The 15,146-nt window shown below is 45.7% G+C and overlaps 1 protein-coding gene across 2 annotated transcripts in view; it reads right to left on the reverse strand.

The window, feature by feature from the left end:
* Nucleotides 1–352: 352 nt before the first annotated feature.
* CRACR2B (calcium release activated channel regulator 2B) overlaps nt 353–15,146 on the reverse strand; it is a 34,432-nt gene continuing 19,638 nt past the window's right edge. For both annotated transcript variants that reach the window (XM_081941070.1, XM_081941071.1), the window contains exons 10-12: nt 13,273–13,460; nt 2,452–2,523; nt 353–606 (exon numbers count right to left, since the gene is read on the reverse strand). In XM_081941070.1, coding sequence (XP_081797196.1) covers nt 450–606; nt 2,452–2,523; nt 13,273–13,460 — 417 coding nt within the window. In that variant the 3' untranslated portion in view covers nt 353–449. The remainder of the gene's footprint in view (nt 607–2,451; nt 2,524–13,272; nt 13,461–15,146) is intronic.

A 15,146-nucleotide genomic window follows, 5' to 3' on the forward strand; every position in this document is an offset into this window, starting at 1 on the left:
GAACATTCAATTTTCTATAGATTCAGTTACTGTGTATTTTACCTTTAGTGCAAAGAGCTCAAAAAGTGCAAACATGCTTTCCGGTCCAAAGAACATCTGCTTAAAGAACATCTGCTTAAATCAGTGGAACAGCTTGCCTCCAGAAGTTGTGAATGCCCCAACACTGGAAGTCTTTAAGAAGATGTTGGATAGCTATTTGTCTGAAACGGTATAGGGTTTCCTGCCTAGGCAGGGGGTTGGACTAGAAGACCTCCAAGGTCCCTTCCAACTCTACTATTGTATTGTATTGTATTGTAAAGAGTCTTTCCTGTACAATCAGAAATAGGCAAGCTATGCTGATTTTTTCTCTCTCCAATGACAGGGGTTTGCAAAAATACAGTCCTCGCTTCATTTAGACTTAGAAAAGGAACTTCCTTACAAAAAAAGAATAATTAAACTCTGTGTTTCTGTTAGTATCCCCCAGGTAAATGAAATGTCCCCGAGTGATGGCAGCAACGACAGCAGGCAAAGGAGTGGTGGCTGGGGATTAAAATGTTCTTTTTCAGACTGACCATCTTCTTAGCTTCAATTGTGTCTCTCTCATCTCGTAGATTTTTGTTCATCTCTCTGCTCCAGAGGTAAGCAAGACAAATGCAAGTGTTATGGCTACAGTGTCCATGTTTGCCCTTTCTCCATATCCAAACTTAAATAATTTCCATGATAGTGACGTAGAATGTATTCATCGTATTGCCTAGTCATTCCTAAAGTAATATAAGCCCTGTTTAGATTACTGTTACTTTGGCAAAATGATTGTTGCACAGCTCTGAAAGGCTGCAACGCACTAGTGCAGAAATGATCTGACATCCCTACTGCTATGATGTACTACAGGTCCCATAATTTCACATCACATTTCGCAGGTACCAGATTGTAGAAGATTTCATAACTACTGACAGTCAGCAACAGTACTGTGGTCAATAATTGTTTTGCCTTACCTGCTTACCTCTGGTTTACTTATCAATGATTTATGTGATTCATCAAATGTTCTGAATTTGCATAATGCACTGAACTATAAAATAACTAGACTGGGCTTTAATAGCAATATTAAATTAAATCAATTTGTTGTATGAATATAGCCTTACGAGACAGAGAAGACAAGAGAAGTAAGAAACTATTATTTGTACGATCACAAATGTTAGTTCAATAATTTCTTTGGCACCTAGATTGCATTTAATAAATTCTGGAGAGCAATTGCTTGTATAAGGTGGCCACCATATGAGTTCAGCCCAATGTCAACTAGACAAGAGGTTTCTGAGTTCAATTTTCCCATTTTGGCAACGATCCAACAAATATTAGACCATCCAAATATTTAATTATACGAAGTAACTTGTTAACAATCTAACACATTGTATTATTATTCTGAATACAAAATAGCTTATACTGGGTGCTCCACTGTAAAAGAAATGAAGGAGAAAAAAATAATCAAGACTATTTTGTTTGTCTTCATGACATCATTCTATTTCTTCCATACACCATGATCAAAATAAATCTTAAGTAATTGTTATCTGTAAATGAGGCCAATAACTCTTAACAGCTAATTCCCATGTAGCCCTCCCAACTGTTTTTTCTTAATTGTACGTTAAATACATATTATTCCTTTCCATGGAATTGTATCTCCCAGGGTAAAGAGAGGGACATCACAAACATCCTGGAAGAATTAGTCCCAGGTAGAGGTAGAGACACTTTCCATTTCTCCCCCTGTAATTCAGTCACAAGCCTCCAATTGCAAAAGTCCATTTCCCTTCCTCTTTTTAAATCTTTCTTTTAATCTTCTAACATATCTAGGAGCTGTGGTGGCACAGTGGTTAGAGTGCAGTACCGGAGGCTACTTCTGCTGACTGCCGGCTGCCTTCAGTTTGGCAGTTCGATTCTCACCAGCTCAGGGTTGACTCAGCCTTCCAATCCTTCTGAGGTTGGTAAAATGAGGAGCCAGGTTGTTGGGGACAATAGGCTGACACTATAAACCACTTAGAGAGGACTGTAAAGCACTGTTAAGCGGTATATAAGTCTAAGTGCTATTGCTTTTCCCCAGAGCAGGGGTCCCCAACTCCTGGGCTGAGGCCCACTACTGGTCTGTTCAGAACTGGGGCGTGGACACAGCGGACAGGTATACATGCGCATACAGCTCCACCTACGCACGTAGCCCCATCTGCATACATAGCTCCATTTGTACAAATGGCCAGCACATGTGCCTGCCACTCACGCAAATAGAGCTTTGCACACGCGTGCTCTCACCCGCCACTTGCGCAAAATCATCCCCTCGGCCTCCTCCCCCGCCAGTCCACAAAACCAGAAAGGTTGGAGACCGCTGCCCCGAAGGGGTCCACTTTCTGTAGCTTTTGTATTCGAGTGTTTTCCAAGTAACTGAAAAGACACTCACACTTCTAACCACTCTTTTTCAGATACCTTTCTTACCTGAGGAGCTCCAACTGACGCAAGAGGCTTTGTTTTTCCTTCTGCATATTCTTAGAAGCTTGAAATATATCTCTGGGATAGAAGCAAGGGGGAAAAAAGTATTTCCTATATGTAAATCTGTGTTTTGTAATTTTGCAAACATTAATATTGGCTAAAACTTAGCAGTACTACGCCTGCTGGCGGTAACTGTATATGGAGGATGGTCTAAGTAAATTAGTACTAACTAGGTCTCCCCTACTTGTTTGCATGCTGCACAATGGCATAATGTTACTTATGTGTTTTTGGCTTAATTGTAGGTATGAATCAAGTCATGGTAATTTGCAAGCTTGCAAATGTATGGTTTCATCTGATATATAAACCCACCCATTTTGGTTTACTGAGAATGGTTAAAACAAAGAATGGCTAAGTACATGGTATGAACTTGGACTATTTGTTAATGGCCTATAATAATAATAATAATAATAAATTTGAATTTATTAGCCGCTCCCTTTCCAGGCAGGACTCGGGGCGGCGTACACTAGGACATATATAAACATACATATATACAAAGACATACATGCACGGAGGAGGTAATAGATTACAACATTTAGACAATTAAAACCATTAACATACCCCAATAATAAAAACCCAATATACAATAAAAATTTAAAATTTAAAAAAGACAGTCAGGAGGATTATGAAAAATTACGGTTGAGCCAGGCCAGATAATTGAAAGAGGTGGGTCTTCAACTGTACACGGAAGGAGCGAAGATCGGAAATAATCCTGATGTCACGGGGGAGGTCATTCCACAGGGCTGGGCCCATCACAGAGAAGGCTCTGCTCCTGGGTGTCGCCCCCCGACACTGTTTGGCGGACGGCACCCGGAGAAGTCCCTCTCTGTGTGAGCGAATTGGTCGTAGGGATGTGTGGGGCAGGATGCGATCCTGCATGTAACTAGGTCCTGTGCCATGAAGCGCTTTAAAGATCATAATCAAAACCTTGAAATGCACTCGGTAGACCACAGGAAGCCAGTGCAGCTCGCGCTGGAGAGGTGTTACAGGGGAGTATCTAGTCCTCCCCATAATCACCCGCACGGCCGCGTTCTGGACCAACTGTAGTCTCCGAGTGCATCTCAAGGGAAGCCCCATGTAGAGAGCATTGCAGTAGTCCAGGCGAGACGTCACTAGCGCATGGGTGACTGTGCGTAGGGCATCCCGGTCCAATAAGGGGCGCAATTGGCGCATCAGGCGGACCTGATGGAACGCCCCCCTTGCCACGGCTGTTACATGGTCATCCATGGACAGCCGGGCATCTAGGAGGACGCCCAAATTGCGCACCTGTTCCATGGGGGCTAGTTGCACGCCCCCGATGGCCAGAGATGGAAACACCTGGTTGAACCGGGGGGGCGGAAGCCACAGCCGCTCCGTCTTGGAAGGGTTGAGTTTTAGTCGGTTGCCATCCATCCAGACCCGTACGGCCTCCAAACACCGGGACATCATTTTGACGGCCTCATTGGGGTGGTTCGGGGTGGAAATGTATAGCTGAGTATCATCAGCATACAGATGATATCCCACCCCAAAACCACGGATGATCTCGCCCAGCGGTTTCATGTATGTGTTGAACAGGAGAGGCGAGAGCACCGATCCCTGTGGCACTCCACATGTGAGTGACCTCCGGGTCGAACTCTGCTCCCCTGCCAACACACGTTGCGTCCGGTCAGAGAGGTAGGAGCCAAACCACCGTAAGACGGTGCCCCTGACTCCCAGCCCCTCTAGCCGGTGCAACAAGATACCATGGTCGATGGTATCGAACGCCGCCGAGAGATCTAATAGGACCAGGATAGAGGAACAACCCCTATCTCTGGCCCTCCAGAGATCATCAACCAATGCGACCAAGGCCGTCTCCGTGCTGTGCCCGGGTCGGAAGCCGGACTGGCGCGGGTCTAGATAATCATTTTCCTCCAGGTGACGTGGGAACTGCTGTACCACCACACTCTCTACAACCTTCGCTAAAAAAGGAAGGTTGGAGACAGGACGATAATTGACTAGGTCCGTTGGGTCCAGGGAAGGCTTCTTGAGCAGGGGCCTCACCACCGCCTCTTTCAAGGCGGCCGGTAGAGACCCCTCACCCAACGAGGCGTTCACTAGGCCCAGGAGCCAGTCGCACGTAACCTCCCAGGATGCCAGTACAAGCCAGGAGGGACACGGGTCCAATAAACATGTGGTGGGTCGCAGCCTATTGTTATCACAGGTTTATAGACAAGGATATCTGCCTTTTCTCAAAGGACATTCATGTGTCCTTCTTATTCCCACTTTTTTTTCCTCCAATGGTTGCATGTATGCACAAGGTATAGTTTGGCCCTAAGGATACAGGTCAAGTGACATCGGGAGTCCTCAGCATGCAACATTCATTTAGCAACTGTTCAACATTACAAAGAGCACTGAAAAAAGTGACTTATGACCGTCCTCACACTTGCGACCATTGCAGCTTCCCACAGACATATGACCATCATTCATGACCTTCCCAGCCAACCACCAACAAGCAAAGTCAACGAGGGAAGCTGGATTTGGTTTGATTCACTTAATAACTGCAGTGATTTGCTTAACAGATGTAGCCAAAAAAGGTTATAAAACTGTGCACTACTCTCTTAACTGCCTTGCTTACCAATGGAATTCTGGCCCCAATTGTGGTTGTAAGTCAAGGACTACCTGTATGGGTTTACCTGAGCACACTAAAACAGCTTTTTAGGTAGCTTTATTTTTGATACATCCATCTCATCTAAAACATTGTGTCTATGGATACTGGGTAGTTATTGTTTCTCAACAATGAACAACTTTGACTCTCCAAATATGTTTCTACTTCAACTCCCGTCGTCCCTGATGTAGGCATTTGGGATTTAATGCTCCATGTGTTTGAAGCAGACCACATCAGGGAAAACTGGTTGAAATTGTCGCACAGAGGACAGGGCCATTCTCTTACCTCTGTTTACCATGGAAAGCCGGTTTTGGTCAATTAAATATATTATTTACCACTTGATAACATACAGTAACTGGTTACTTGACTGGCACCAATAATTCTCAAATGACATATTTTTCTAAACATTAAAGTAATTGATTTCCGTGGAGATAATGATAATATTTGTTTTGTTCCAGGACTGTCATGCCCTGTAGGTTTTGACAAAAGAAGGCCTTATATTTAAATGCTGGGGTGTTTGTTATCCAAGCTAATTCCTTCATGAAGTTGCTAGAAAAATGTAATTGGAAAAAGACTTCCATCATTAGTTTATCTCAAGGAAAGGAAAGGTACTATGCCTTCGGTGTACTCATAACCTGTGTGTGTGTGTGTGTAGCCAAGACAATCTCAATCTTACATGGGAAAAGACCCAAATACAAGGCCAGCATACCTACACCCGAAAAAATCTACGAAAACATTATATATATATATATATATATATATATATATATATATATATATATATATATATATATATATATACATACATACATACATACACACACACACACACACACACCTCCCGCCTACCAGACATCTGGAAACCAGCCCTAGTCATCAAACGAGCCCCACCCACCACCCAGGCCATTACAACACGAAACAACAGACACACAGCCAGCATCAATCAGCGCCAATCTACCAATCATGATACAACCACATAACCAATCATTCCACTTACTGAAACAAAGCCAGCACTCCACACACCCCCACCAAGATTTATAGAAAGACGGCAGCTCCGACCACGCTTTAAGCCCAAAACTCAGCCTGAAGATGGCAAGTGAGACCTCGCCGAAACGTTGCCAAGACAATCTCAATTTTACACTGGAAAAGACCCGAGTACAACAAGACCAGCATACCTACACCCATGAAAATCTACGAATATACATACATACATACATACATACATACATACATACATACATACATACCATATACATACATACATACATACATACATACATACATACATACATGCAGGTCTTGGCGTTTTCGGGTCTTTTCCTGTGTAAGATTGACAGTATCTTGGCGACGTTTCGACGAGGTCACATTCGTCATTTTCAGGCTGGTGCCTTTGGCTTCGTGCTTGTGCGAACAAAGCATGATCGGAGCTACTGTTTTTCTATAAATATAGGTGGGTGGGTGTGGAATGTTGGCTTTGTTGCTTTAAACGGATTGGTTGGCTGTGTTGTCACATCTTGATTGGTTGATGAAATTGATATTTGATGAGGGTGATTGGTGATGGTGTCCTGTGTTGTTCTGGGTCCTGTGTCGTTTTTTGTGGCTGGGACTCATTTATTGACTAAGGCTAGTTTCAGATATCTGGTATGCGGGAGGTATCGTCACGTTTATTCATGTTGTGGGGGTGTTTCTCTATTTCAATAGCTTCCATAATTATTCTCTTGTTGAAGTGTTCAGTTTTGGAGAGTAATTTGGTTCCTTCAAAATCAATTTCATGTCCTGTTGCTTTAATGTGCTGGAAAAGGGAGGAAGTTTTTTCTTCTTTTCTGACTGCGTTCTTGTTTCTCCGATGCGTGCATTTATTCTCCTATTAGTTTGTCCAATGTATGTGGCAGCGCAGATTTTGCATGGTATTTCGTAAACTCCTTGGTTTTCTAGCTGGATCTTGTCTTTGGGGTTTCTTAAGATGTTGGCTATTTTTTGGTCAGTGCCGAAGGCTGTCTTGATATTGTGTTTGTGTAGAATTTTGCTGATTTTATCTGTGGTGCCTTTGATATAAGGGAGGAGGGTGATGCCGTTGTCCTGTTCTGTGTCTCGGTTCTTGGGGGGTATCTCCCTTTGGATTAGGTTGGTAATTGTGTTTTTTTTTAATCCATTGGAAATTAATATGTTTGTGAGGGTGTGTAATTCAGTTTTCAGGTGCTCTTTGTCAGCTAGGCGTTTGGTTCTGGAGATGAGGGTCTTGGCTACGGAGTTGATTTGTGCAGTGTGGTGATGGGATTGTGCGTTTAAGTAGCGATTGGTGTATGTTTTTTTCTGGTAAATGGTGTGTCCTAGGGAGCCATTGGTTTTTTGTAGATTAGGACATCCAGAAAGGGAAGTTAGCTTCTATTTCCATAGTAAATTGTATTTTGGGGTGTAGGCTGTTGAGATGTGTGAGGAAGTTGTCCAGTTTTTCTTTCCCATGTGGCCAAATTATGAAAGTGTCATCTACATATCTAAGCCAGAGTTTGGGTTTGTGTTCAGATTTATCTAAGGTGTTGGTTTCAAAGTGTTCCATGTATAGGTTTGCGATGACGGGTGAGAGGGGTGATCCCATAGGTGCTCCTTCTATCTGTTTGTATCTTTGACCATTGTGGATGATGTATGTGTTGGTTAGGCAGTGGTTGGTAAAATCTAGGACGTGCTTGGGGGGGTTGTATTTGTTTTGGATAGCTGTCAAGGCTTCTTTAATAGGCACTTGGCTGAAGAGGGATATGACATCGAAGCTGACGAGTAGGTTGCTGGGTTGTAGGTTTTGTTTCTTTATTGTTTCTATGAAGTGGATTGAGTTATGTACATGTCAGGTGATGGATTCTGTGTAGGGCTGAAGTTGTTTGGCAAGAAATTTGGCAAGATTCTGTAGAGGTGAGCCTATGGAGCTGACTGGGTCTGAGTGGTGTTCTTCTTTGTGTATCTTGGGGAGGCCATAGAGCTTGGGGCATCTGGATGATTTTTCTCTGGGGATGATTCTTTGCTGGATCTCTTCACTGATGGGAGAGGTTTTTATTTTGGATTTGGTGGTTTTTTCCAAGGTAGGTGGTGTGGTCTGTGTTTAGAGTTTTGTAAGCAGGGTCTTGGAGTAGGTTTGGCTTGGTAGTCAGATGTGTTCATCACCACAGTGGAGTTACCTTTGTCTGCTGGGAGAATGATTATGTTGTTGTCTTTTCTCAAGTTGGTGAGTGCTTTTTGTTCTTCTTTATATAAGTTGCTTCTGGGTGGATTGCTGGAGCAGAGGAAGTTGGTGACTTCAAGTCTGATTTTATTGGCTTCATCTGGGTTGATATTGGTTAGGGTAGCTTCAACTCCGCATATGATGTTTTCAGTGGGGATGCGTTTGGGGGTGACTGCAAAGTTGAATCCTTTGGAAAGGACATTGGTTTCTGCTACGGTCCTGTCTGATAAGTTATGTACTGTTTGTTTCATGAGTTGCTGTGGAGTGGGGTTGGGCTGCTGGCGTTTTTCTAGTCTGTGGAGTTTGTTGGTGTGTGTGTCTGTCTTGTGGGAGGTTTCTGTTTCAGCTCTCCAGAGGGCTAGTTGTTTGGATTTGTCCCAGAGTGCTGGGTGGATTTTGTTGCTGAGTTTGAGGTGAAGAGTGAGTAGGTTCCTGTTGGTTTGGTCTAGTAGGACTCTTTTCCTGTGCAGTTCGTTTCTGATTAGGGCTAATTCAGTTCTTTTCAGGATCCTTTCAGTGGCTGAGGTTTTTGAATGGAATTTTAGTTGGAAGCATGTGGGGATCACGTTTTTGTCTCGGCAGTTGCACAGGAATTTGAGGTCACATAAGATGGTGGCTCTTCGGACTTCAAGTTTTTCGTAGGTCCTGGTCAGCAGGAAGGTTTCCTCCCCATAGAGGTAGGATATTTGTTTTCGTAGATTTTCACGGGTATAGGTATGCAGGTCTTGGTGTATTCGGGTTTTTTCCCATGTAAGATTGACAGTATCTTGGTGACGTTTCGACGAGGTCACACTCGTCATCTTCAGGCTGGTGCCTTTGGCTTTGTGCATGTATGAGCAAAGCGTGATTAGAGCTACCATTTTTCTATAAATGTAGGTGGGATGTGTGGACCGGGAGAAGTACGGCGCCAACGCCCATCATCAGAGGCTGCCATCTACAGCGCCTCGCCTTCCGGAAAGACGCAAGAGCACCTGCTAATCCCGCGTAGCCCCGGAGCGTTTTTCGGTCCCTGAAGGGCCGGGGCCGCCGGGACGAAGCTGGGACGAAGCCGGGACGAAGCCGGGACGAAGCTGCCGCTGCTCCTCGCTGCTCCTTCGCCACACGCGCAGGCCGGGGCCGCCGGGACAAAGCTGCCGCTGCTCGCCTCGCGGGAGGGACCGGGGCCGCCACTTCGCCACACGCGCAGCAGGCAGGGCCCCAGGCCGGTGGACGGGAGCGGCCTCGCAGGCGGCAGCAGCAGCACCACCACCACCACCACCCGCGGCTCCTCGGTTTTTCCAGACTCTTCTTCGGCCTGGTGGCTCAGCGAACAACAGACCAGTGGATTTTTGCATGCTGGAAGAATAAGGGAGAGAAGGAGAGAGGGAAAGAAAAAAACAAACAGCCAGCCATCTGCACCACAAGCCAACATCCTGCTGAGGTCCCTCTAGTTGGGTTAGAAAAGAAGAAATTAATCGAAAGGCCTTCCTGCTTTGCTCCTGCTTTGCTTCTCCCGTGAAGTCCTTTCTCCTTTTTTTCTCTCCAACGGAAGGATTGTGATATATTATTTTTTCCTCCCCACCCTGCTCTGGCTGCTGTTTGCAGTGGGTGAAGTTGCACATGAGCTAAGACAGCGGTGTTGGAGGCCCAATAAAAGTTCTTGGGAGAGTCAACCATAAAAAAAAAAAAAAACCCAGCATGTAAAAGTCCCCCTCCGACTGGACATGCGCCGTTTCCGAGGTACCCCAATTTGTGGGATTGAATGACCGGCGCCTGCCCGGTGCCCGCCTGGGGGCCCCCCGCTCACGCCATGTCCACTGTCGCCGCCGCCGCCGCCCCAGCGACGCCCCTCCCGCCCGCGCGGCTCTCGCACCTACAGGAGAGGAGAGAGCTGCGGCACCTCAGCGACCGCCTGGCCCTCTACATCGAGCGGGTGCGCGTGATGGAGCTGGAGAACGACCAGCTGCTGCAGGGACTGAGAACTGTCTATATTCTAGGGCAAACCTGATTTTACTGCGGGAGTCCCCCCTCTCGCAGGTTTGGCCCTCCGTCCTTAAGAGGGCCCACCTTGATGAGGGATACATTAATCCAGAGAGGTGGGCGAGGCGCAATCTTAGGGGTTTTTTAGTTAAATGTTTTATTTGTTTTTTAGGGGGTTCCAGGGTGGGGGGAGGGGCTAGTCAGACTGAGGGAGGGACCAATGCCAAGCTGGCGGGTGGAGTTAATAAGGAAGTGAGCGGAGCCATTAAGGGGGGGGGAGTAGTGATATTCCAGAAGAGGGTCTTTTTTTTCCAACGGTCGTGGGGAGGGGCAGGTGCGAGGGTAGCCAGAGATCTTATCGCCGGTTGGGAGACCGGGGCTGTGGTCATTGGGTACGGCCGGTCATTTGTCCCAACCCCCACAATCTAGGTGGTCAGGCCCTACAGAGCCAGGGCCTGAGACTGATGCTATGCAATGCCAGGTCCATTGTCAACAAAGCCCCCCTCATTAACGACTTGGTGTCGGAGGGGGAGCCAGACCTGGCAGGAATCATGGAGACCTGGGAAGACCCTTTGCAGGGTAGAGCAGAGGAATTTGGGGAGTATCTGCAGGACAAAATCGCTCAGATTCGAAGCGAGTTGGTCTCTACTAGTGGTCTAGAGGGGACGTCGGAGGTGAGTCTTGAGGCTCCACTCTGGGAGGAGTTTGACTCTATTACTTCTGACGATATGGACAAGCTGCGTAGGCAACTGCGAGCCACCACATGTTTACTGGACCCGTGTCCCTCCTGGCTTGTACTGGCATCCTGGGAGGTCACACGAGGCTGGCTCCAGAAGTTAGTCAACGCTTCTTTGAGTGAGGGGTTCTTGCCGGCCATCCTGAAAGAGGCGGTGGTGAGGCCCCTCCTCAATAAGCCTTCCCTGAACCCAGCTGTGTTAGCCAACTACCGTCCCGTCTCCAACCTTTGCTTTCTGGCGAAGGTTGTAGAGAGTGTGGTGGCACAACAGTTTCCACGCCACCTGGAGGAAACTGATTATCTGGACCCGCGCCAGTCCGGTTTCCGGCCCGGCCACAGCACGGAGACGACATTGGTCGCTTTGGTGGATGATCTCTGGAGGGCCAGAGATGGGGGTTGCTCCTCCATCCTGGTCCTACTAGACCTCTCGGCGGCTTTTGATACCATCGACCATGGTATCCTATTGCATCGACTGGAGGGGCTGGGGGTGAGGGGCACCGTTCTGCGGTGGTTCTCCTCCTACCTCTCTGGCCGAGTGCAATTTGTATCGGCAGGGGGGCAGAGGTCGACCTCGAGGCCGCTCACTTGTGGGGTGCCACAGGGGTCGGTCCTCTCGCCTCTCCTGTTCAATGCATATATGAAGCCGCTGGGCGAGATCATTCGTGGGTTCGGGGTAGATTACCATCTGTACGCGGATGATACCCAGCTGTACATCTCTACCCCGAACCACCCCAACGATGCCGTCAAAGTGATGTCCCGGTGTCTGGAAGCCGTACGGATCTGGATGGGAAGTAACAGACTCAAGCTCAACCCATCCAAGACGGAGTGGCTGTGGCTACCGGCACCCCGGTTCAACCAGCTGATTCCATCACTGGCCATTGGGGGCGAACATCTGGCCCCCGTGGATCGGGTACGCAATTTGGGCGTCCTCCTAGATGCCCGGCTGTCAATGGACGACCATGTGACAGCCATGGCAAGGGGGGCGTTTCACCAGGTTCGCCTGGTGCGCCAATTGCGTCCCCTATTGGACCGGAACACTCTTCGCACAGTCACCCATGCGCTTGTGACGTCCCGGCTAGACTACTGTAACGCTCTCTACATGGGGCTCCCCTTGAGATGCACCCGAAGACTGCAGTTGGTTCAGAATGCGGCCGCGCGGGCAGTTTCGGGAGTCGCTAGATACTCCCACGTAACACCTCTCCTGCGCGGGCTGCACTGGCTACCTGTAGCTTTTCGGGTGCGTTTCAAGGTGCTGATTATCATCTTCAAAGTGCTCCATGGCACAGGGCCTAGTTATTTGCGGGATCGTATCCTGCCCCACACATCCCTTCGGCCGATTCGCTCACACAGAGAGGGACTCCTCCAGGTGCTGTCCACTAGGCTGTGCCAGCGGGCGACGCCCAGGGGAAGGGCCTTCTCTGTGATGGGCCCGACCCTCTGGAATGACCTTCCCTCTGATATTAGAACAACCACAGACCTCCGCTCCTTCCGTAAGAAGCTCAAAACCCACCTGTTTAATCTAGCCGGCTTGGCCTAATTCCAGCTCTCCCACCTCAGTCTGTATTTTTACATTTTGGTCTTAGGCTAAGTTTTTAATTTTTATAAATTTGTACAGGGGTTTAAAGTTTAATTCGATTTTAACTATATTTATGATTATTTGTAAGGTTTTTAATTTGGTACCTGTACACCGCCCCGAGTCCCTTCGGGGAGAGGGGGCGGTCTAGAAATCAAATCAAATAAATAAATAAATAAATGTTGGCTTTGTTGCTTTAAATATGTATATACATATATACATATGGCTAGCTGATGAGAGCTAAATAGTTTGAAGTAGATCTATACTAGTCTCCCTTTATTTATTTATCAGCACAAATACAACACAAACATAGCAAAGGCAACATTAAAAATAAAAATATGGTTTTCTGCCTGGATGGTCTTCTGTAATGAGCCGAAGGACAGAAAGGGGGAGTAGTGAGCTCCCTTCCATATTTGGGCATACCAGGGGTTGTAACACACATACATACATACATACATACATACATACATACATACATACATACATACATACATACATCGGAGATTTCTAAAGATTGTAGTGGAGTAGGGAAAACAAAATATCAGAAAATGTTCACCCTTAAAGAGTTATCAATGTGCAGCAGCCACACACAACAGCATCACTTTTCTAATATTTCCATTCTAACTACAAAAGGCCATTCTACATATTGTCGTTATCCGTGGTCATACCTGTTCTTCTGTTCCTGCTCTACCTGGGCTTCTTTCTGCAATTCTTGCAACCGACTTTGGGCTACTTCCAGCTCCCATTTGGTCCTTTCCAGCTGATCCAGGAGATTTTCACTCAGAATTTGTAATCTCTCATTTCGTATACGCATTTCTAGCTGCTCAGAGTGCTGGGAGTGTAACTGATGTTCCAACTAAATATAAACATTTATAAAACAAAATAAATATAGTTGGAGAACCAAGACGTCTGAATGAATCTAGGATTGCAATAAGAACAATATCTAATATTGTTATTGTTTTATCCTGAGAGTATATTTTTTAAAAAATTAATTTAAATCACCTACAACAATATGGATAGACTACTTATCCAAACAAACTACTCCATTTCCCAATTCTCAATTGCGTTCCTCCAAGAATAATAACCATACAATTGTGACATATATAAATACAGTCCTTCTTACTTTGGTGGTGATTAGTGTACCAGACCAGAGTGAAATATGAATGGAGTTGAAACCCTGCCAGAGCCTTGGGCCTGGAAGTTAAGGGAGGATAGCAGATACTATTCAAAAGCAGTTGGGCCAGGCTTGCAGATTAAGATAAGATTTCAGAAGAAACTTGGCCTACAGTCATGGATTATTACGTCAGGAATTTTATGAAGTTTGCTATATCAATATTATGCAATTGGCTCTCAACCAGACAGCTGTTACTTAAACCAATCAGGTGTGGTTAGACGTAATCATAGACATATTCATCCCAAATGAAAGGACTCTCTGTGAAAATTATTTGCTCGGCACACCATAAGATATAAATGTCTTAACAGAGGTGGCAGGCTAGGCTACATCCCTCTTCAAATGGGCATTTTAAGTTTATATCTTTCCTTAAATAGAACATGGCTTTGTCCACTTTAGTTCTGATTTCATCCATGACAGTTTCCAAAAAGGCATTCAGACAGAAATGTTTCCATCCAGGCACGCATCCTGACTTTGCAAACAAGTTCTTTCAAAAGCCTATTATATTTATTCCTGCAATACTAGTATTAATGTAGCAACAAGAAGGATTTAACATTGTTGAACTCATAAGCATGTCCACTCATCCCTGAAGGACCACAACATTTTTTAATGCCTTGTACAACTCACAAACCAAAGACTGTAAAAATAACACAAAGCTTTAGTATCATATCTTTCAATCATATCTTGATGTAACATGGCAATGAAAGGACAATAGAAAGCCTACAGATGGTAACACTAGTACTTATTGGAACCAAATGAACCAAGAATGATGAAATAATAAATAGAGCAGAAAGCATTTTACTTCTTCCTTTCCAAACAGGTCTATATCTTAATTTGCTGAACTTGTTGATCAGAAGGTTGGCAGTTCAGCAGCTCGAATCCCTAGCACCATGTAACCGAGTAAGCTCCCTTTACTTGTCCCAGTTTCTGCCAACCTAGCAGTTCAAAAGTATGTAAAAATGCAAGTAGAAAAAATAGGGACCACCTTTGGTGGAAGGTAACAGTATTCCATGCGCCTTTGCCGTTTAGTCATGCCAGCCACATGACCCCGGAGACAGCGCTTTGGACAGCGCTGACTCTTCGGCTTTGAAACGGAGATGAGCACCGCCCCCAAGGGTCGGCAACGACTAGCACATATGTGCAAGGGGAACCTTTACCTTTACCCTAATCCAGTTCTAGTTCTGCAAAAAATTCTGCCAGCCAGGCAAGATGTACTTTCCAATGCATCTTTGTATCACTTGTGCATATACAAAAACTTATGTTAAGCCATGAGTTTCTCTTGATGGAATCAACAAATACTTTGTAGCAGCCTTTCTCTATTCCACATCTTCCAAACATTTACCAAGGATTCTGAAAATCCTAATCCAGTAT

The sequence above is a fragment of the Natrix helvetica genome, assembly GCF_964273705.1.
Source record: "Natrix helvetica genome assembly, chromosome: 1".
NCBI classification, from domain to species: Eukaryota; Metazoa; Chordata; class Lepidosauria; order Squamata; family Natricidae; genus Natrix; species Natrix helvetica.